Source organism: Mauremys reevesii, linkage group 3, assembly GCF_016161935.1.
Source record: "Mauremys reevesii isolate NIE-2019 linkage group 3, ASM1616193v1, whole genome shotgun sequence".
NCBI classification, from domain to species: domain Eukaryota; kingdom Metazoa; phylum Chordata; order Testudines; family Geoemydidae; genus Mauremys; species Mauremys reevesii.
The window spans coordinates 26,608,915-26,632,619 of NC_052625.1; the positions used below are offsets into that span (position 1 = coordinate 26,608,915).

The window sequence follows — 23,705 nt, forward strand, 5'->3', positions numbered from 1 at the left end:
TTAGAATTTATAATCCCTATTCCATGATGAGATATTAAAACTATCTTTAGATAGTTTTTTTCCTCAAAAAGCATTTTATAAAAAAAAAATTGAAATAAAAAAAATCTGATGTTTTATCCATCCTGGCAATACATGAGAGGACCTAAACACCTAAGGGCTTGGCTACACTGGAGAGGTGCAGCGCTGGTGGAGGTGTTATAGTGCTGCAACTTAGTAACTGTCCACACCTGCAGGGCACATCCAGCGCTGCAACTCCCTGCCTGCTGCGCTGGCTGTATACCTGGTCTGCTTGGGGTATAACGAGTGCAGCGCTGGTGATGCAGCGCTGCTCGTCAAGTGTGGCCACACACCAGCGCTGTTATTGGCCTCCAGGGTAGTAGGAGATATGCTTTTAACTAAATTACTCTCTTTGTTTTGTTGTGAACTCGGGGCTCCAGGAGCTGCTTATCTAAAAAACAAACACTGACTGTGAACAATCAATTGAGAACCCACTACCTTGCTGTGAATGAAGCAGGCACGGGGATGAACGTTTGCTTGAGGAGAGAAACGGTGGGGGGGAGAGAAGGAGTCAGTTGGAGCAGCTGCTTATCTGGTCTGCAGGCTAGTTGCAGTTAACAGTGAATGAGGGGGTCAAGGACATGTTCAGCTCCCTGCCTTGCAAAATCTGACACACAGTGTCGGCTCCAAAAATCCACTCTCTCTCTCCCCTGCTCCCTGTCACACTCCACCCCCCGCCCCTTTTGAAAAGCATGTTGCAGCCACTTGAATGCTGGGATAGTTGCCCATAATGCATCACTCTCAACAGCGCTGCAAATGCGGCCACACTGCAGCGCTGGTAGCTGTGAGTGTGGCCACACACCAGTGCTTTCCCTACAGAGCTGTACGAAGACAGCTGTAACTCCCAGCGCTGTACAGCTGTAAGTGTAGCCATACCCTAAGTCTGTATGCTGCACCGCCTACTGCTTTTTCTACGTGAATGGAAAAAGGAAAAACAACTTTCCCTTTTCTGTATAGAAGGCTCGATAAAATGTTTCAAGGGGGTAATATTGTAAAAGTAGAGTTGCAGTATTGGTAACTAAGTGAGGGGGGAGAATCAATTCTGAACTCTATATGGGAAGCTTCTCATTTCAGAGGAGACTGAAAATTTAGTTTTGTTCTCTAGAAATGGCAGTTTCCTCTGAATCACACTTTCTGAATTAACATGTAAAATCCACTTGGGGTCCTTGCAACTGGCTTATCACCATCAGCAAGAGTCTGCAAGCTGAGCTCTCCTCAGTCACAGATATAACCTCATTCACTGTCCCATGGGGACAGAATTTAGCTCTGAAATGCAAAGCTGAATCCATCTTAAATGTTGTCACACACATCTGCCCTCCCCTTGCCATCCTGCAAGGATAGTAATGTACGTAATTAGGGAAAACCCAAACTTATGTAAAGTAGTATTAACACAAATGAAAGTCAACAATGCAGAGCTCTACCCATCCCAGTTGTACAGCACAATGCACCTCAGTTTTGCATGGTGTGAACGGAACCTAATCAGGACAAGTAACTCAGTCTTAAAGCTGCAGCTCATAACTACAAAGAAGAAAGATAGTCTTTACATGGAAGACGGGTTGTTCTAAAAGTTCTTTACTGATGCTTTTACACAATGAATAGGGATTCTCTTCTCTGTATCGAGGGACCAGCATGAGCCAGAAGCTGATGCTTCAGTTAAATTGAAGGTAATAAGCTTATTACTAAAGGGAAAGGGAACACATGGTGGCAATTATCATGCAATTACAGCTAATGCAGTACAACTTGATTCCAAATAACTTTTTTGTAGAAAACCACTAGATCATATCTCCTTAAACTTATTCCCTCAAAAAAGCAAAACGCAAGCCTCAGAAATTACCATGCTTAACTTCCACTTTTAACTATTATACCGTTACCTCAATATAACACTGTCCTGGGGAGCCAAAAAATCTTACTGCGTTATAGGTGAAACCACATTATATTGAACTGATCTGCCGGAGCATGCCGCGCGGGCTTCCCCGAGCGCTGCTTTACCACGTTATATCCGAATTCGTGTTATATGGGGGTAGAAGTGTAGTTCCTTTTTTAAGCTTATCCTCAACTCCCTTAGTGGCCCTCCTTCCCCATGTGTGACTATCTCACAGGGGACTGGGAGGCCATTCAGGGCTTCCTCACTGTTGCTAGCAAAAGAGGAATTCTGGCAATCAAGCCTTTTCCATTAGATAAGTACAATCCCTGCTGAGTATTTTGTGGAAACACTCCCCTTTATATTACTTGTACAGTGCTAGGACTGAACTAAATATTCAATTCAAAAGGACATCGAACTGTAAAATGGCTTTAAAAGGTAGGTTTTGGAATAAACCTGTTATGATCAATAGTAATTCTATGAAGTCTTACACGGTTTATTTTTAGAAGTAACTGCAGTTAGCTATACTGAATTCATTAAGTTAAGCAGCAGCAAAAAGTAATCATTAAAATAGGATGTTAATTTATACATGGCCTATGAAAAGCTGAAGTCATTTTACACTCACACAAGGTAACATCCCAGAAATAGGGCCCCAGTAAGAAAGCAACTTAAATTCTGTTTAGTACTTTCCTTTTTAAACACTATACAAATTAATCCTGTTCCCCAAACTTAGTTCCAGCAACGTAGGTATTATCCCCATTTTAAAGGTGGGAAATAGAAGAGGTTACCAAGATGACAGCCTCAATACAGCTGAGATTAAAACTGATTTCCTGGCTCTTCTCTCTACTCCTTACACCTATTTTACCCCTCCTCCACCTCACCAGAGTCAGAGAACTCCTGGACTATGACCAGAGAGACTGGGTGGATCCCCTGATGCTGGCTCAGCACATGGGGCTCATCAGATTCAACCGGTAGTGATCTATGGCTCCATGTCTAGTTGGCAGCTGGTATCAAGCGGAGTGCCCTAAGAGTTGGTCCGGGGGCCAGTTTTGTTCAATATCTTCATTAATGATCTGACCGATGGCATGGATTTCACCCTCAGCAAGTTTGCAGATGACACTAATTTGGGAGGAGTGGTAGATACGCTGGAGGGTAGGGAGAGGATGCAGAGGGACCTAACAAATTAGAGGATTGGGCCAAAAGAAATCTGATGAGGTTCAACAAGGATAAGTGCAGAGTCCTGCACTTAGCATGGAATACTCCCATGCACTGCTACAACTAGGAACCGAGGGGCTAGGCAGCAGTTCTGCAGAAAAGGACCTAGGGGTTACAGTGGACGAGAAGATGGATATGAGTCAACAGTGTGCCCTTGTTGCCAAGGCGGCTAACGGCATTTTGGGCTGTATAAGTAGAAGCATTGCCAACAAATCAAGGAACATTATCATTCCCCTCTATTGGGCATTGGTGAGGCCTCATCTGGAGGACTGTGTCCAGTTTGGGCCCCACACTACAAGGAGGATGTGGAAAAATTGGAGAGAGTCCAGCAGAGGGCAACAAAAATGATTAGGGGCTGGAGCAGATGACTTCTGAGAGCCTGGGATTATTTAGTCTGCAGAAAAGAAGAATGAGGTGGGATTTAATAGCTGCTTTCTACTACCTGAAAGGGGGTTCCAAAGAGGATGGATATAGACTGTTCTCAGTGGTACCAGCTGACAGAACAAGGAGTAATGGTCCCAAGTTGCAGTGGGGGAGGTTTAGGTTGGATATTAGGAAAAACTTTTTCACTAGGAGGGTGGTGAAGCACTGGAATGGGTTACCTAGGGAGGTGCTGGAATCTCCTTCCTTAGAGGTTTTTAAGGTCAGGTTTGACAAAGCCTTGCCTGAGATGATTTAGTTGGGGATTGGCCCATGACCTCCTGAGGTCCCTTCCAACCCTGATATTCTAGAATTCTGTGATCTATTGCCACCTGTTGAGGGTGAGTAACCCCAGTGGGCCAGCCTATATTCCACCCTAGTCCCAAGGCCTGCCGGGGATATTAGATGGGGGCTTGTCCACAGAGCCGTGAGTATAGGCATGAACTTGGCACAGTTCATCATCTCTGATGCGTGCCCCTTTTGCAGTGTGAGGGAGACCCTGGCGCATGTATACCTTGAGTGCACCAGGTTGCATCCCGTTCCCACTCCTCCTGAACATCCTTTTAAGTTTTTGGCTGCACTTTTCCCCTCACCTTTTCCTACACTCACACCCTATTCATGGCCCCACAAAGTCATGGGACATCCTCATCAACCTCTTTCCAGTGAGGGCCAAAGTGGCCATCTACAATACCAGGGAGATGATGTTGGCTGGGGGCGGTTCTTTGTGACTGTGGGGCCTATTACCAGTCCCCCCTCTGTTCATGCATCTGGGCAGAGTTACTTCGGGTTCCCTTTGTTTGACCCTTTGACCGTCACACCTGCCTGTTACAGTTTTGGTTGTTCCCCGTAATTATTTGAGTTCCTGGACTTTCTGGATCCTCCCCTAAGGTTGGGGGAGAGTCCTTTAGTAAGGAGCAGGCTTGCGCCTACCCACTTCCCGGAACCCAATAGGACCTCAGTACACTGATTTGAGGGAATATATCTGCTGAAATCTCCTGAAGGAGGATGCATGAGGTAGGTCACCGGAAGGAAAATAAATGTACAGCACTGCAAAAATCTGAGGGCTGTTTTTTTTTTTATTAACACAGATACATTTACTTGTCTTCTGGTTTGTTGAAGCAGTATGTCAGGCAGCACTTGCCACAGTAATGTCTGTCAAAGTGACTGGCCATAAAAACTCCAGCCCCACATTCCTCAGAGGGGCACTCTCGGCGCAGGCGACTGATTTTACCATTCTCATCCACCTGTAAAAGGAAAGGCTCCATAAGTAATGTTATATCTTTCTTGATACACCTTGCCTCAAAATGCCACTAATTCCTCAATTGTAAGCAACAGAAGAATGGCTCATCAATTAGAAAGATCACAACTCAATCTGTTGCAGACATACGATTTACCATTCCAGGCATCAGTTTTCACCAGTGCAACCAGCTTCCAGGTGAGCCTGCCATAAGTTTACAAACTCAAACTTTTCTGACCAAAATTAGAAGCATTTGATTACACTGGCCACTTTCTCTTCATATTTACAAAATTTATGTTTGTGAATACAAACAGGTTCACAAAATAGAAGTTTATTGCTTTTACAAGTTCTGTGCCTTCTCCAGTTACTCACCTGTGCAGATGTAAAGAAAGACACCTGGAAACTACAGCTTACGGATTCAGTAAACTTATATCAAGGGATGTACTAAATACCTACATGCTTATTACTGGTGACGCTCCAGCTCAAACTCCCCCTTCTATCAAGGAGTTACTCTTACCTTGTAATATTTAAGGACAGCAAGTTTAACCTTCTTTCTCTTATGCTTGTTCTTCTTGGGGGTAGTGTAAGACTTCTTCTTTCTCTTCTTAGCACCACCACGAAGTCTCAGCACAAGGTGAAGAGTCGATTCCTGTTAGCAAAACAAAGATAATACAGTAGAATGAGACAACTTGGTTCCAAAACATGCAAAATAGTAGCAGCCTTCAAGCAGAGTTTTTTTTAAAAAAACACTACACATACAGTGATCTGTATCACCAGCACATCTCAAGTCCAACCACCAAGTACTAGTGCTTAGTACAGAGAAATTCTGAGCAGTATCAAGTGAGCAAAGAGTTTGCAATTGAACAAGCTGTAGAAGTCTTGCGCATGCTCTAATAAGAGAATAGATGATTGCAGTGTTTTGTTTCACTTGTTCAGTGACTTAATTTTCCCAAAAAAACAATTGTCAATACACTCAGCTGGAAATGCTCTCATAGATCTAGTTAGAATATGCATACTTCTGTTTAGATCAAGTTACTAAGCTTAATTAATGTGTTCCAGCCCCTCTGGGACAGTACTATGCTCATCATTACACTCTTAAGCTTCCCCTTCCTATAGCAGGAGAGCTGGCTCATATGAAATATGCTTGGAGTGTGAATATAATGTAACTGGAATATGCTTTATGTAAAAGGTCTCTTGTAAGGTATAATTACAAAGCTTATAATCTACTGTTTGTGTTCCTCCTATTTGTATGTATGTATCATTCTTCTATCTAAAACTAGAAATATAAAAAAGTTAACTCTGAGGTCCTATGGTAATTATACAAAGTGTGGGCCATTAATAGTGGTTTAGAACCTTGATGGCTCCCATTGATCAGGACAATTAGTTGTAAATGGTTGTTTACTTGTAAGCCTTTCTGTGAGTCAGGCCAGAAAGAATGGAGACTTGGGGTCTCACAGGACATGTGCCCATGTCACCTGGTACTGGAATCCATCTTAAACCTGGTGCTTTTCCATTTAGGAGGAGGGGTGGGGACCCAGGGAGACAAAAGATTCCCGTCTTGTGCCAAAGCCATAAAAGGGGGTGGAACAGAACACAAAGGGGGCTGCAGTCATGAGAAATCGCCTAATTACCACCTGAGCTGGAAATAACAAGAACTGTACCTGAGGAAAGGCTAAGAAGGAGTCTAGTCTGTGAAAAAAGCTTATTGGAACATCTCTGAGGGTGAGATTTACCTATATTCACTTTCTTAGAATTGCGTGTTTTGTTTTATTTTACTTTACTTGGTAAAATATTTTGTTCTGTTATTACGTGAAACCACTTAAATCCTACTTTTTATACTTAATGAAATCACTTTTGTTTATTAGTAAACCCAGAGTATGTGATTAATACCTGGGGGGAGCAAACAGCTGTGCATCTCTATCAGTGTATAGAGGGCGGACAATTAATTAGTTTACCCTGTATAAGCTTTATACAGAGTAAAACGGATTTATTTGGGATTTGGATCCCATTGAGAGCTGGGTGGCTGGAGACAGGAATATCTGCTGAGTGGTTTTCAGTTAAAGCCTGCAGCTTTGGGGGTGTGCTTCAGACCTGGGTCTGTGTTACAGCAGACTAGCGTTGTCTGGCTCAACAAGGCAGGGTTCTGCAGTGCCAAGCCATCAGGGAAAACGGGCCTAGAGGTAGTTTTAGCACATCAGGTGACAGCCCCAAGGGGGTCTCTGTGACCGAACCCGTCACAATAGGGTTGCACACACTTGGGAGCTTCTGCAATACTTCATTATACTTAGGGCCCTACCAAATTCATGGCTGCGAAAAATGTGTCATGGAACAAGAAATCTGGTCTTTTGTGCGCTTTTACACCCATACTATACCGATTTCATGGGGAAAACCAGCATTTCTCAAATTGAGGGTCCTGACCCAAAAGGGAGGAGGAAGAGCACAAGGTTATTGGGGGAGTGGTGTGCGTGGAGAGTGTTTCACGACACTCACACCCTCACTTCTGGTCTGCCTTCGGAGCTGGGCGGCTGGAAAGTGTTGGCTAGGGACCCAGTTTTGAAGGCAGCAAGGAAGAAGTAATACTATACCATGTCACTCCCCCAGCAGCAGGGCAGAAGTAATACTATACATGCCACCCTTACTTCTGCACTGCTGACTTCAGAGCTGGGCGGCAGGAGAGTGGCGGAGGCTGACTGAGGGCCCAGCTCTGCAGGCAGCAGCTCTGACTTCAGAGCTCAGCTCCTGGCCAGGAGCAGCCACTCTCCAGCTGCCCAGCTCTGAAGGCAGCGCTGCTGCCAGCAGCAGCACAGAAGTAAGGGTGGCAGTACAGCAAACCCCCACCACCACCACCCCCACATAGCCTTGTGACTTCCCCCCACCCCCACAACTCCTTTTTGGGTCAGGACCCCTACAATTACAACATCTTGAAATTTCAGATTCAAATATCTGAAATCATGAAATTTATGATTTAAAAAATTCTATGACTGTGAAATTGACCAAAATGGACCATGAATTTGGTAGGGCTCTAATTACATCGTATCCCATCTCTGGAAGATACACACCTTTTGAATATTGTAGTCAGACAGCGTGCGTCCATCTTCCAACTGCTTGCCAGCAAAAATAAGTCGTTGTTGATCAGGAGGAATTCCTAATGGAAAATTAATCAAGATTAAATAGAAAAATCTATTCACATTTCCTATAAGAGTAGAGTCAAAAGCAATGCTGACTACAGAAATAAAATTTACAGAACGTAGATGGCAGGATATGAAGATACTTACAAAACTTTTCTGTAAGTGAAATTTAATTTTGATACCAGTGATCACAGAAAATATCAGATTTCTGGGGAATGATATTTGAAGTAAGCTACTCTTTATCTAAAGGAGAATGATCAGAGTAGGGAACACAGGAGTCCAAAAACCATTGAACTTACCTTCCTTATCCTGGATCTTGGCCTTCACATTTTCTATAGTATCAGAAGGCTCAACCTATTATTAATAAAGTGGAAAACCACTGTTAAAACTCTGAAATAGAATTATATCAGCTACGTACGTCTATGAAATTTTGTCAGTGAAAGCTACAGGCCAGATTTTCTAAGGAGCATCAAGCAAATATTATTTCTTTGCAGTGACAGTCATTTGCACACAATGATGTACAAAAACAGAAACCATGTTTCAAATTGTGGACCCAAATTTTAAGTCTTTCAAGCAACAGACAAAAACAGCTTAGATATTAAGCTCAAACATAAGAAACTTAATTTGTATAGTCTATTTCAACTGACAGTAAAAGTTTTCTACATGCACTTATCAACCCCATAACTTCATTTACAAGACTCCTAAGGCCAAAATTATACTTTCAAGATGCCTCATGAGTCTGACATTCTCCTTCCTACATTCATGAAACCACCTGGAGGAGAGCTCTGCATGTTGGGGAAGAAGATTACAATGATTCCTTACAAGTTTGTAAATTAATGGGGCTTTATTATATTCTCAGTGCATTTAGTTTATACATTTGACCGCACTGTGCCTAATCAATATCTCCTATTTGTGTAGGTCTTTTAGACAGCAAGAGGAGGGAAGCATTTGACAGAACATGAAAGTGGGATTATAGAACCACAAGAACAGGTAATCGAGGGCAGGTTTAGTATTTTAATCAGCGAACTCATTTTTATGCATTGGCTGGATCTTGAATGTTTCCACCTTTAGACACCGCCTAGAGAGGAGGCGGATGAAAACGCCCCCTCCCCCCGGGAGATATTTAGGGTGGGTCCTGGTGGGCTTTCCCGTTCTATGCCTCCTCATGCAAAAGAAGCCGCCTCACACGAAGTTTCAAAAAACAAAGCCACTCTTGCCCGAGGGCTGAGCCAAGCCCTGGCTGGCAGCGGCGACAGGCGCCCGGGCCGCGCGTCGGAGCGTTCCGTGGGGAACAGCAGCCGCGTCTTCAGGAGAGCTCGGCCCCTTGCCCCCCACCCAGCGTCCACGTCCCCTGCGGACAGACACGGGCCATGTGCGCCTAGGGGGCCACCATTCCCACCCAGGGCGCCTACAGATGGGGCAGTTATGGCGCATGTTCCCTCCGGCCCCCGCACGGGACACCTCTAGGTGCGGGGGAAGGGTGCATCTCCCCCCGCCCCACGCACAGGGGGCTCATTGCTGGGGAGGGGGCACTCCCGGGCCGGGCGGCCCCTGGCGCACTCACCTCGAGGGTGATGGTTTTCCCCGTCAGGGTCTTCACGAAGATCTGCATGGCGCGGCTGGCACCTGCGGGCAAGGGGAGCGCGGTCAGATGAGCACGCGGTGAGGGGAGACGCGAACACTCCCCGCCAACCTGCTCGCGGAATGGCGGATGCCGGAAAGAGAGCCCAGCTCGGCCCGCACGGGGTTTCCAGCCTAGGGAGAGGAGGGGCCTCCAGGCCGGCGCACCACTGCGTGCGAGCGTGCGTGCGTGCGTGACTACAACTCCCAGCATGCACCGCCGGTACAAGACACACCAGGGCTTCCTGGGGATTGTGGTCTCCATGTTGGCATGAAGGGGAACATCTGAAAGGGCTGATGGGAGTTGTAGTCGGAAGTTGGGCGCGCAAGAGGGGAAGAAACTACTTTTTCCACAATGCACCTGACTGAGCTCCTCCCTCCGTCCGCTCCTATAGAGCGTAGTTACCAGCAACGGTCGTTGCGGGTGACCGGGATGTGAATGGGCTCTGTGCTGTGCTCCAAAACCCCGGCGCGGGCCTGACTCCTCTCCCCTCTCCTCCCCCCAGCGTTGGTTGCGGGCTCCCCTTTGGTTTCTACGGCGGCGCTGCGGCTAAGGCAGGCAGGAAGGAGCAGCAGCGAGGTCGCGTTGTGGGGTGATGCGGGCACTGCCAGTCCCAGCAGAACAGAAGTGGGGTTGCTGAGCTCGGGCAGACCTGGGGCTCTCAACAGGGGTAGCAGGAAAACATGGCTGGGCAAGGGCACAGGGGCGGCTCTAGGATTTCCGCTGCCCCAAGCAGGGCGGCACGCCGCGGGGGGCGCTCTGCCGGTCGCCGGTCCACCTCTCGCAGACATGCCTGCGGAGGGTCCACTGGTCCCATGGCTCTGGTGGACCTCCCGCAGGCACGCCTGCGGATGCTCCACCAGAGCTGCAGGACCAGCAGCCCCTCCGCAGGCACATCTGCAGGAGGTCCACTGGCGCTGCGGGACCAGCGGACCTTCCGCAGGCATGCCTGCGGGAGTTCCCCCGGAGCCGGCTGCAGCCCTCCCACGGGATGCCGCTCCATGCGCGCACTTGGCGCGCTGGGGACTGGAGCCGGCCCTGCAAGGGCACATTCAGTTCGGCTAATGCGGGACTTCTGGGAGACGCCATAGAGGCGTTCAGAAATAGATGCAGGGATTAGACAGGTTGACCTAGGAGCTTTAGGGCTTGTCTACACTACCTGCTGGATCGGCAGGCAGCAATCAATCCAGCGGGGGTTGATTTATCACATCTAGTCTAGATGCAATAAATTGCCCGCCAAGCGCTCGCCTGTCAACTCCGCCAGGCTGAGCGGCGCAGTCGATGGGAGAGTGTCAGTTGTCAACTTACCGTGGTGTCTTCACTGCAGTAAGCAGGTCCAAGTGTGTCAACTTCAGCTATGTTATTCACATATTCACACATAGCTGAAGTTGTGTAACTTACCGTAGATCCATTTCTCTCCCCCTTCCCGTTGTAGACCAGGCCACAGACTACTTGGATAATGTGTTCTTTTACACTTGATTTGTTTGTTTGGTCAAGTAAAGTTAATGTATAAATTCAGAAGAAGCTTATTTTCTCCAGTACCCTCTTCCTCCCACTGCTCCACATGTAGACTTCAACCATGCAGACTACTCTAGTTGGGCAGACACATGTTGCCAGGTGCAGTCTCAGAAGCCACTGGGGCTCCATGGGTGTGGAGAGCCACCAGTGTGGAGCAACTTGCAGACTCAGGGTCTTTTGTAGCACAACAGAGATGACTTCCGCAACGGCCCTCTGATTAGTATCACCCCTGAGTGCCAGATACAGAGAAAAATGGCTAGATTTGGAAGTGATGGTAGGGAAATGGTTACAAACCACATAGGAAAGAAACAGAGAACAGATGTTCACAAGATGTAATAGTTCATGTGGAAATAGTAAAAAAAAAACTTGTCTCTTTTAATAATGAAATATTTGGTGGTAAGCATTAATAAAGAGCCAGAGTAGATGAATAATAGCACCACTTGACACATGAGTTGGTGTCACGTTTATACTATATTATTTTAACAGTATCATCTTTTTGTTTAGGTTTTGACTGATGCATTTACTTCTGTTGAAGAAAAGAGGGAATCAGGCTTAAATTTTCTATAAGAAAGGAAAGTGTTGCTTTTCAACCATGTCCATCCATAATATTGGAGTGAGCAGACATTCCATTCTCCCTCCCATTGTTCCTGACAGTGATAAGAAATTTTTAGACAGTATACAAGGATACATCATTACAGAAATTGAAAAAGTGGGTTGTACAGAACAAGGACCAGCTGAAGAGTATTATATTATATACAGTAATGTTTTTGACAAGGTAACAAAGCACTATAGGAAAATATTTTCTGTGTAAACAAGCAGTGGAAAGGGCTGCCAATCTTAGATGCACTGACAAACAGGAAGTGTTGTGTGTAGTTTTTTTAAAATGTGACTTTAGATAAGGGGTCAGCAACCTTTCAGAAATGGTGAGCCGAGTCTTCATTTATTCACTCTAATTTAAGGTTTTGCATGCCAGTAATGCATTTTAACATTTTTAGAAAGTCTCTTTCTATAAGTCTATAATATATAACTAAACTATTGCTGTATCTAAAGTAAATAAGGTTTTTTAAATGTTTAAGAAGCTTCATTTAAAATTAAATTAAAATGCAGAGCCCCCCCCACCCCGACCGGTGGCCGGCACCCGGGCAGTGTGAGTGCCACTGAAAGTCAGCTTGCGTGCTGCCTTTGGCATGCGTGCCATAGGTTGCCTACCCCTGCTTTAGAACACAAAAACCTCAAAGGTATTTGGCCTAGTCAATGAAATCAATGGAAGTTAGGATTCTAAATACCTTTGAGAAGCTGGCCTTAGTGCACACAAGAGTTTGGCTTGACAACCCTGAAGACTGAATACCTGTTTTCATCCCCAAGACAGGTGCAGCACTGGAAGCAGCAGTTTAAGCTTCCTTACCAATGTACTTCATCTCTGACCTGGAAATACCGGGTTTAGGGGTGAAAGGGTATGCCTATGGAGACAGTACTACAAGGCCAGATTCTCCCCCATATTAGGGCAATTTTGTGCTGCTCTGGTATTTCAGAGCTGCCCTAAAACAAGCATAGACTGCAATTATGCATGGATTACATTGTATGATCTCTCTACGCTACAGAGTCTTTATAATGGCTTCTATGCCACATCCTTCCTTGCCATTGGCCCAAGGGATATCACTGAGGGAAGAGGATGGGAGCAGGGTGGATAAAAATCAACTATTTTAAAAAAATCAATATTTAAAGGGCCAATGAAAACAAAAATTGTAAGTTGCAAACAAATTTCTTTGCCTACATTACAAACAAATTACTGAAAGAACTGTTAAAATAGTGAATATTTAAAAATCACTTAGTGGCATTTTTACTGTTTTTGCATCTCTCTCATTTTGAACAATGACAATTATTTTCACTTTTGTTTATATTCAGTTTTTCTTTCATATTTTTAGTGTTGCAACATTTTGATTTAAAAATCTTCAAATGAATGTTTGAGAGAGAGCTCCAATATATCTACATATATATTAATATGTCTTGTAAATCTAAAGTAAATTCTCTATACAGTGGAGTAAACAATCTTATACACTGTAAATTCATCACTAACAAAGTTTCTATTTATATAATGAAAATGCTCAAAATTGATTTTTTTTGCACTTTGTACTTTCAGACAGGGATAAAGTAGTTGTTGGAACTTGTTCATTACCTCCTTTGTAGCTAAAAGCCTATATTGTGAGAGCGCAACACTGGTGAATGTGTTTGTTTGCCAGAGCTGTGGGTGCAGCTGAACTGGCCGCATGGGGTATGTGGATGACTGCACAGGCTTCCACTGTATTCTGTGAATTTTCCTGTAAGAATGACTATGCAGCTGTCTGCAAGCACAATGTAACTGGACCAGGTTTTCCAATTTCAGCATCATCCCTCGGTTCATTTTTTCACTGTGAATAGAAAATGAAATCAGGGTGGATTTGATTTAAATCAAATTGATTTAAAAAATCCGATTTAAATAAAAACTATCTTTTTTTTTTATTTAAAAAAAAATCATTGGCATTTATCCACCTTGCTTTTTGACAATTCATAAAACTTGTCTTGTTATTCCCAATTGAATCAATTATCATCCAATCACACCTCTAGAGACCTATACAATGAATTTACTAGTCTGAAAAATGTCAGTTAGTTATATAGACTGAAGATTAAAAAAAAATCTACGGCAAGTCCCCAAATATAAGGGTGAATAAAAACCAATTATTAAAAAAAAAATAGTTTTTTTTCCCTCAGAAAGCTTCTGTATAGATTATTTAGTTTAATCTTTTTATCTACCCATTTGTGCTTTGCTTTTTTCAGCTGCCAAGGAAGATCTAACATACAGGAATCAAAACTGGGACTTCTGCATAGCTACTTTTACATGCATGTAAAATCAGTTTTTGCATCCTTTGCATGCATGAGTAAGGGCTGCAGGATCAGCCCCCCAAATTGTGATTTTGATCTAATGCTTTATGCTATTTAAAAAAACATTGGCCTGGCCTGGTCCCTTCCTCTTTACCTTTCCAGAGCTGTAAGTGCTCTGAAGGCATCAGGCTTAGTACCTATTGGAGAAAGCATCTCATATTGCTGAAAAGTGGCTCTTCTAGCTGCATAAAGAATGTCCTAAAAATTATCCCTTAACTTTAATAATATCTGAGATTAAAATAAAACGAATATATGGAGATATACCTATCTCATAGAACTGGAAGGGACCCTGAAAGATCATTGAGTCCAGCCCCCTGCCTTCACTAGCAGGACCAAGTACTGATTTTGCCCCAGATCCCTTAGTGGCTGGGTTTAGCAGGCCAATGCTCAAACCACTGAGCTATCCCCTCCCCCAAATTATTTAAACTGAAAGAAGTATGGAGTTCATTTGTTACCATTTATAGTTTGTGCACTTTCATCAGCTCGAGCAATGAAAACAGACTGTCAGTTTTATGTTCTACTTCTCATGCACTAGCATAGTGCTGCTGTTTGAAGTGTATACAGACGCTCCCCCGGTTACGCAAACTCGACTTACGCAAATCTGCTCCTACGGGAAAAGTCCATTTATTTATTTATTTATTTATTTTTGGTGTGTAATTGTTGGGTATACGTTCCCAACTTACACAAAATTCGATTTACACAAGACGTTCCAGAATGGAACACTTGCATGAGTCGGGGAGCGTCTATATTGTGTCCAATTGTTTCTATTTACTCTGACTTGTGCTGTTTGGAGGTTTGCGGGAAGTCTGGAGGGGTGTTCCATTAACCACATCAGTATATCGCATTTCAGATGGAAAAACATGTCTTCACAGATAATAGAGCATGTTACTGTGTACAAGAACATTCTGACTTCAATCAAACAGGAGTTTGATGCATTTATTGAAGCAATAAAAAAGGGCCAAAGGAATGCATTTTATCTTCATGGAAAATTGAAAGTTCTGGCATCAGAGGCAACAACTCTAATATATTATAGAAAAAGAGCAATCCAACTTGAAGATAAGTAAGGCCACTTCTAATATATTATGTAAAGTATTGTGATACTAACTCTGATGTCAAGTATCAGAGGGGTAGCCATGTTAGTCTGGATCTGTAAAAAGCAACAAAGAGTCTTGTGGCACCTTATAGACTAAAATCTCAAAAAAGATATACTGGCACTAGAAAAGGTTCAGAGAAGAGCAACTAAAATGATTAGGGGTTTGGAGAGGGTCAACTTGTGGAACTCCTTACCTGAGGAGGTTGTGAAGGCTAGGACTATAACAGCGTTTAAAAGGGAACTGGATACATTCATAGTGGTTAAGTCCATAAATGGCTATTAGCCAGGATGGGTAAGGAATGGTGTCCCTAGCCTCTGTTTGTCAGAGGATGGAGCTGGATGGCAGGAGAGAGATCATTTGATCATTGCCTGTTAGGTTCGCTCCCTCTGGGGCACCTGGCATTGGCCACTGTCGGTAGACAGGATACTGGGCTAGATTGACCTTTGGTCTGATCCGGTACGGCCATTCTTAAAACAGATGTATTGGAGCATAAGCTTTCGTGGGTGAATACCACATGCGTCTGACAAAGTGGGTATTCACCCACAAAAGCTTATGCTTCAATACATCTGTTTGTCTGTAAGGTGCCATGGGACTCTTTGTTGCTTTTAACTATGATGTGTAAATCATTTTAAATGTAGCTAGTTTATCACAGTTGTGATTTTTAAAAACTAGTTTTATTATTCTATTATCCATTAAGTGGAAGTCCCAAAATGACTGTGTAATTGTTAAAAGAATAATTTAGATTTTTGTATTTCCAGGCCTGATTCTGCAATTCTTGTGCAGTCAAAACTCCCACTGAAGTCTATGGAGATTTGGCCTGCATAAGTACTGCAGGATCAGGCACTGTTTTGCCACTTGTAAAATAAAGACAGCATAACTTCAAAGTGAAGGTTCATTGTCAAAATGTATTGTATTAGGATACTTTGTTTAATTTGAGAAGTATAAAACAGTGGAAGAATTACTCACTTTCCCTCAGTCTGCTATGTGGCTTTCTTTACTGTCCTATAATAATAATTGGAGATATACCAATCTCCTAGAGCTGGAAGGGACCTTGAAAGGTCATCAAGTCCAGCCCCCTGCCTTCACTAGCAGGACCAATTTTTGCCCCAGATCCCTAAGTGGCCTTCCTCAAAGATTGAACTCACAACCCTGGGTTTAGCAGGCCAATGCTCAAACCACTGAGCTATCCCTCCCCCCTATACTTTACTGGTGTCATGTAGTTGCATGCATGTGGTAAGATTATCAGAAGGCGCATGCCTCTAGCCCAGGGGTTCTCAGGACAAATTTTTTGGTGGCGTTAGAGTATGGCCACCAACTCTTGCTAGCGGCCTCTCTCACACTTTCCCCTAAAATACTTAATTAGCTTTAGGAAAAAACAAATAAATATGCACATAGACATGTCCAAAACATAGTTATTTATTTATTGCTAGCTAGAAATCACTTTTCACAACAGACTATTAACAAACATGCCAGTATCACTTTTTCAAAGCAGACTTACTCAGCCCTGCCAAGCCTGGGGACAAATTAAGCCCTGGATGGGGAGCTGGGAGAGGCAGTGAGGGGCTGGAGTCTGGGGTCTACCGCCTCACAGTCAGAGCCTAGGGCTGGAGCCCAAAGTCCTGCAGCCAGAACCTGCTGCCCTGCCACCCCAGGGCTGAAGCCCAAAGCCTGAACCCCACTGCCCCCAGAATTTGGGGAATTCACTGGCTGCCTGATCCTCCAGCGTTGTGCCCCAGGTGTCTCCAGAGGGAGGCAGAGCCCAACCCCTGCTGGCAGCCCCAGCAATCAACACCAAGGTGGGGCATCCAGGAACAACAGGGAGGGGGAGAGGCTGCTATTTTGCCACTCACCCCCACCCAATCACAGCCCAGGAGGATGTAGCCGCAAGAAAAGCCCCTGGTGGCCACATTTGAGAAATGCTGCCTAGCCTCAAATAGAATTAATATGGCATGTTAGGGAACACAAGTAACTGAGAATGACAGAATAGTGTTGTGACAAGCTTAGTATAGCATCTGCTCGCCCTGATGATTTAGGATTCTAAAATGTAGAAAAGAAAATTGAGACTTTTCTTTGTTGCAGGATAAAAGTTATTGAGAGAAATTCTTCTAGAATTCAAAATATGATATTGAAAATAAGAAATATAAAAAAAGTGCCCTCTACAGAAGCTTTGACTCCAAGAAAAAAGATAAACCCTGCTAAGCCTATACCAGGTAAAGACCAATATTTTCTTAGGTAATCTGAATATTTCTTTTGGATTAAAGCTTTGCCCTTAACTAAAGAGAAGCCACATACACAGAGGGCTGCAGTGACCCTGTAAGACACTAGCCCATGTTTGGATGGTATGGAGCTTGCTGACCCAGTGGAAGCTCTGGAAGAATTCATGCTTCAGGGAGGCATAATGCCTTCCAGAGTTCTTTGGTAGTCATGGGGAGCATGCTGACTGTTACAGAACTTGTGTCTCCTTGATTCTGGAGTCCATTTATGCAACCTGGGGCATCCCTGATGTCTGTTCTAACTTGTCACTGCTTCAATAGATCCTATTGGCAATTGCAAGAGTGCAGAATCACTAGAGCACAGGAAAACCTCAACCACTCCTTCCCCTGCTTCTATTCCTGTGTCTGTCTCTAGCCTACATTAGGATGTTCAGTGTGGCAAGGCCTTCTGCATGGGGTTGCAGAGCCAACTCTGGGGCTGCTGCACAGACCCTCTTGCACTTGGGGGGTTTCTTCGGATGGGGAGCTTACATCTGTTCCGTGTCCCATTTGGAGTCAGTGCAGCCAGGCCAGCATGAAGGGGTTGTAGAGCAGAGATGAATTCCCCCACTGAGCACAAGGGTTGATTGTGACCAACTCGTGTGTGGCAGTGCCAGGGGAGAAGGTTCCTCCCATCTTTCTCTCACATTGCTTAGAAGATGGTCACAATCTGGCCAGTAATGTTTGGTCAATACTTAACAAATGGAATCTAAGTAGCTAGGAGTACATGTATAGTACATAACACAGCATTTGTACATTTGTTTCTAAGTCCTCACTGCTGGAACGTTACACCAAAAACGAACAGATTCAATTACAGCTCTGGAATATTATTGAACTCTAAACTTGTATCACCTTCTATAGATTATTTTTTTCACTTACTTTAGAGACCATCTCTATTAATAAAGGGAAATTTGGATTATGTCTGAGCTGCAAAGTTCAGATCTTGTCTCTAAGACTGTCATCTTCCTTTTATTCAGTGTTGATTTTCAGACTAGAGAACCCTAGCAAATTACATGTCCCACAGTTTCTATATACACCTTGTGTGCTTATCACAAGAGCTCATTAAAGACATTTCCTTCTTCAACAGGTCTGAGTGTAAAAGAATCTCTCAGCTTAGATGCTCTTTCTAGACACCTTGCTCAGCTAGAAGGGAGAGTGCAGGAACTGAAAGCAGACATGATATCAAAATACATTCCTCTGGAGAACAAGGCTGGCCTAGAGCAGGAACTCAAGCACTCATTGGAACTACGAGATAAGGCAGAGGCAGTGAATGAGAAACTGAGACTTAGGTACAAGTGTTCATCCTACAACATATCTTGTTTTTATGTTGGGGATATTCTCTAAAATGTTCTGTCTGTCACATAGATTTAGCTTTGGTACGTTATTAATTGTTATAGAGGTATTAACAATATCAGTATTAATTGTGCTCAGTACTTTGCAAAATACATGGGAAGACATTTCTTGCCCCTAAGAGCTTATAGTCAACAGACAAAGAATGCAGTGTGGTAATGTAGGGTCAGGTCCTGGCCCCTTGCTCTGTCCATTGCTCCAGCAGCACAAAGGAGATAAAGAGCTGCCTCAAGTGGGCAGCCAGGGATTTCCCTGATGTAGAGGGAATACTTGGATGGCAGGTGACAAGTGATGAAGATCCTCTGCTGGCAAAGTGGCACTGGGGGGACCGCTCTAACTGGTATAATCTAGAGTAGCCCTTAGACTGCTTTAAATTACACTAGGGGCAGTTTTGTCCCCTACTCCCTCCATCACTTCCTAGATTGTGGGAGATAAAAGATGCCTTAGATAAATTGAGTGCAGCTTGCTGGGATCTGAACATCTGGCTCATAGTATGCTGGTGATTTGAAGATGCATTCAATATAAATCAGTATAAGGCTTTTAATGACATAAATATGGCAGCCTTCCTATGTTTGGTGGATTAACGATGCTTGGAAGAAGTGCATTTTCAAAGGATTTCAAAGGAGACAGTACCTTTTACAATAGGACAGACAAGGACTCCTATGTGTAATGGGCAGCAAAGAGGAAAGCACAAAGATGAAAGTAGGAGAAGGATACAAGGGAAGCAGCTGGGGAGGAAGGTTTGGGTGGAAGGGAGGGAGGGAGGTATTAGAATGAGAAGGGATGTGGGCAGAGGTCGAGCTTTATAGAACCTTGAAGTTAAGCGTTAGCTTGAACTTGATTCTTCATAGGGAACTCCTGAGGAGTTGCACTGATCCTAACGAAATGTTCGATTCCCTCTTTGACTGTTTATAGTTATAATAGAATTACATTGGTTGCAAATGCTGTGTCTGCCTGGGCAAAATCTGACAAGAGCACCTCCTTACAAGAACTCCTCTCTCAAGTCATGGAAAAGAAGGAAGTTGTAAAAGGTAAAACCAATAAAAATAGAAGGACAATATTATGAAGCATGGAAAATATGGGACCAGATTCTCAGCTGATGTAAATTAGTTTATTTCCATTGATATCAATGGGGCCATGCAATCTTATACTAGCTGAGAATCTGGCCTATACATTTGTATTTTTCTTTTTTAAATGTGTACTGAGATTTTCAAAGGGGCATGAAAGAATTAAGTGTCCAAATCCCAGTTAGAGTCAGTGGAAGTTGGGCCCCTAATTCCTTTAGGTCCCTTTGAAAGTCCTATCCCTAATGATCTTGGGTCATCCATTTCCCCCATGCATGGTATTGCATGTGTCCAGCATTTAGGAAGATAAGATTTTTGCCCAGAAATCTGATAAAGGTATAGAAAAATATTCACGAGTTATACAGGGATGACTTTGGTCAATGATGTTTTACTACAGTTAAGATAAAGGTGAGGTGTCCTGAGGTGGTTTATACAATCTCCACCTCTCATGTGCTGCCCAAATCCCTCACCCTTTTTTCCAGAGTCACAGAGGTCTCCTGCTGCTAGTACTTCAAATCATCCAGGTTATTTAGGCAAGTGAAGTAGAGATGGCGAAGAATCTTTAAAATGTTTTCCAGCGGATTGCCTTAGGCCTTCTGACATGTTCAACCTTTTTATGAGCATTAAGCACACTCCAAAAACTGTCAAGATCATCTCAGGTGCTGCATGAGTAGAGTGCAATGGCACGCTTGGCATCAAATTTAATCTTATTTGTTGCTCTCAACTTGTATTAGACAGACCAGGAGAAGATATCTCTTATGTTCCTCCACTCTGCCCCTTCTAATGGGCTTTTAGAATGTGGGTCAAATTCTGCTCCCATTTACAGCCCTGTAACTCTATGCACTGAATTCAGAGTTACATGGGTGTAACTGAAATCAGAATCTGTCCCTATGTTTGTTGTTCACTGCTAGTTGGAGTTTAAAGTGTGGTCTCCACCCTTGTCCCAGAGCTAAGAGCCAAATTCTGCCCTGACTGACATTCTGTGCAGCTGCATTGGTTTCAGGTGGAACTGTAGAATGTTTCAATGAGTAGAATTTGGTCCTTAGGGTGTCATCTCTCATTCCTAAGCTCTGACAGCCTTAGAATATGTGTCTGGGGACATAGACAGGGAAACTTTGTCCTAGAATTTACCTGGCCTGATTGAAATTGTTTCCTAATTACATTTCCACTTATGGGAGACTTCTTTGGTCTTGTCAATGCATGAAAAATGCATTAGTTTATATAAGGTCCCTTTCCTGCTTGCTAATGCAAAAGAGCCTGGCTAAAACTTTAAACCCATCTGTCTTGAACGACACATTTCTATGGATCAAAATCTATTCTCTTTTTGTACTCTTGCAATGTTAATGCTGGTTTTGTCTATTGAAATAATAACACATGTACCTCCCATTGATGTGTCTAACTTTCAGCTGCTGCTGCCTTTAGCATCTCTCATATATTTGAACATGACCCCAGCAAGAGTAAAGAGGCTGAAGATTTACTTGAATATATTGAAAGGTAAATAGAATGCAACTCTTATATTCTACTCTGTGTAAGAAGTTCACAGCATTACAGAGTTTGGATAACATATCATGTTTAATGCAGTCCTCCAGGGCAAATTAGGATTGTGTAAAAAGAGCACTCTTTTCTTCTTTGTGTGAATTTCTGGTGTTTGTAAAATGTGCTTGCTAGCCTGACAGCCCTGCTGACCTACATCAGTTGGTTATCCACAGACCAGATGCAGCAAAAGCAGCTTTTCCATACTGCCCTACTCATGTGCTTCAACCCTGTCCTGGAAGATCACTTTTGGGGCAGAAAGGGTAGTTTAAACTTTATGGCCCATTCCATCCTTGGCCTCTTTGCTGAAACTGCCAACAAAGGTACTAGCAGCGGATGTGGGGGTTTTTTTGGTGGTATGAACACCTCTGAGGAGATTACTTTGGTCTAGAGTTTTTCCAGAAGATGCCAATAGGTACCTAGTACAATTTTCAAAAGCACTAGGTGCCTGTTGAGAGTTAGGTGCTTTTAAAAATCCCACTGAGCGCCTGTCTTCATCTTTAGGTACCTAAATATCTTTAAAACTCTTGCAATTAAGAAGTGGAATGAGATCATAAACTCATTTCACACAGTCCACTGAACAGCCATTACATGGTAACAGCTTCCAGGTACTACTAACCTAGATTGGATTTGGCCTTAGTTTGATCCGTGAGCTGAAAGGCCATATTCCATTATACCAGTCCCTCCCAAATCAGCATCTTAAATATAACATTCATTGAAATCTAACTGCAACAGTTTCTTTCTGGAGATCAATATTTGTTAACCCAACAGCAGTGCAGCAAGTCAGTCTTTCAGGAGAAAATCTAATTGACACAGTCAGGAGGTGAATGGTAACAGAGGCATAGCTAGTTTTAGTAGGGACATTTCACGGGGTTAATCGTAGGCTATCATTATTATAGTCTAGATGTGGTTTCCCTTAACGGAGTAATCTGGGACAAGATCGCACCCCTACTGCCCTCAGATACACTGGGAGGGGATGCAGAGAGACCATGTGGTTGATGGAGCCCTGAGGAGGAATTCTGGCTGGGAGCACATGCCATAGCAGCAACTTGGCCACCCCTTGAGCAAGTGCAGTGTACTCTGTCCTCTGTGCCCAGCTGGTGATAAAAGCCAGTGTGGAAACCACAGCACCAGCTTTCCCTGTCCTCCCTGCCTGCTAGCAGCACTGAGGGGGATCAGGGATGACACTATCCAATAGCCATTCTTAGCACAAAGGGGAAGCTTCTTGCACCCTCCCTCCCCCAGGAGCCCATGCAGAGGCTGAGCAGAATATGGGCAGAATCTCACCATTGAATAGTTAATGCGGATGTAGACAACTTTCTGGGGCACCTTCTTGCGCAGCTGGTGTTGTGTGCTATGCAACCTGATTTCCTCATTTAAATGCCTTGTCAAGCCTCCTTTCTTTTGGTCAGCGTTCCATTGATGATCCACTTCCTGAACACCATTGTGGACACTGTGTAAGTTGCTAGGCAGTGGTCAGCATTTTACGATCCAGTGTGTAGTGCCTGTACTGATGATAAAAGCAGCAAAGAGTCCTGTGGTACCTTATAGACTAACAGATGTATTGGAGCATGAGCTTTCGTGGTGAATACCCACTTCGTCGGATGCAGTACTGATGATGTGTACCAAAATAATACTAAAAGGTGAGGGGAAAAAGTAATTTGGGGAACTGAGAGCCACTCAGGACTGCCACTTGCTGTCACCAGATTTTTTTCATACAGAAGGACTAGATATTTTAAAATATTCTTTGTATTAAAGCTGTGGTATTGCCCATGTCTTTGACATTTGATTCTAGGCTTTCTGGAATTCCTTCCTTGGCTAGTTCACCACATCATCAACCGATCATTTCTTTTTTGTTTTTGTGTCAGTGCTATATTACATTGTCTTTTCCTTCATCTGTCCTAGATTCAATGAATTATTTTCATATGGTCAGTATGAGGCTGCAGCAGTTTATGCTGCAAACTGTCCTAGAGGAATTCTCCGCAATGAAGAAACCATGATGAAATTTAAGGGTATGGAATTTAGATGGAAATACTTTTGGTCAGATTCTCAGCTGGTGTAAATTGACATAACTATTGATTCAAATAGTGCGACACTGACTTACACCTGCTGAAAATCTGCCTCTATTACTCATGTTGAAAGAAGCCTTGAGGGGACAAATGTGAATTACTTATGTGTGTTCGGATTTTACATTTAACATTTCAGAGTAAAAATAAAAACAACCTAAGGGTATGCTGCGATAAAAAACCCATGGCACAAGGTCTCTGAGCCCAGGTCAGCTCATTTGGGCTCATGGGGCTCAAGCTGCATTGCTAATAATAGTAGTGTAGATGTTCATGCTCAGGATGGAGCCCAGGCTCTGAGACCCACTTTCTTTGCAGGTATCAGAGCCTGGGCTCCAGTCTGAGCATGAACTTCTACATTGCAATTTTATAG

At 43.6% G+C, this 23,705-nt stretch overlaps 2 protein-coding genes across 4 annotated transcripts in view; one reads left to right on the top strand and one right to left on the bottom strand.

The window, feature by feature from the left end:
• Nucleotides 1-4,609: 4,609 nt before the first annotated feature.
• Nucleotides 4,610-9,675, bottom strand: RPS27A (ribosomal protein S27a). Its single transcript, XM_039532905.1, has 5 exons — nucleotides 9,483-9,675; nucleotides 8,218-8,272; nucleotides 7,850-7,935; nucleotides 5,308-5,439; nucleotides 4,610-4,797 (listed from the first exon to the last, which is right to left on the bottom strand). The coding sequence occupies exons 1-5, from the start codon at nucleotides 9,528-9,530 to the stop codon at nucleotides 4,648-4,650; spliced, it is 471 nt and encodes a 156-aa protein (XP_039388839.1). The 5' UTR covers nucleotides 9,531-9,675; the 3' UTR covers nucleotides 4,610-4,647.
• Nucleotides 9,676-9,762: 87 nt separating this feature from the next.
• CLHC1 (clathrin heavy chain linker domain containing 1) overlaps nucleotides 9,763-23,705 on the top strand; it is a 39,341-nt gene continuing 25,398 nt past the window's right edge. Inside the window, exons 1-8 of one of the 3 annotated variants that reach the window (XM_039532902.1) lie at nucleotides 9,763-10,118; nucleotides 11,562-11,832; nucleotides 14,849-15,036; nucleotides 17,150-17,280; nucleotides 18,410-18,611; nucleotides 19,588-19,703; nucleotides 21,143-21,230; nucleotides 23,175-23,281. In XM_039532902.1, coding sequence (XP_039388836.1) covers nucleotides 11,650-11,832; nucleotides 14,849-15,036; nucleotides 17,150-17,280; nucleotides 18,410-18,611; nucleotides 19,588-19,703; nucleotides 21,143-21,230; nucleotides 23,175-23,281 — 1,015 coding nt within the window. In that variant the 5' untranslated portion in view covers nucleotides 9,763-10,118; nucleotides 11,562-11,649. The remainder of the gene's footprint in view (nucleotides 10,119-11,561; nucleotides 11,833-14,848; nucleotides 15,037-17,149; nucleotides 17,281-18,409; nucleotides 18,612-19,587; nucleotides 19,704-21,142; nucleotides 21,231-23,174; nucleotides 23,282-23,705) is intronic. The other 2 variants (XM_039532901.1, XM_039532903.1) reach the window with 2 other exon arrangements.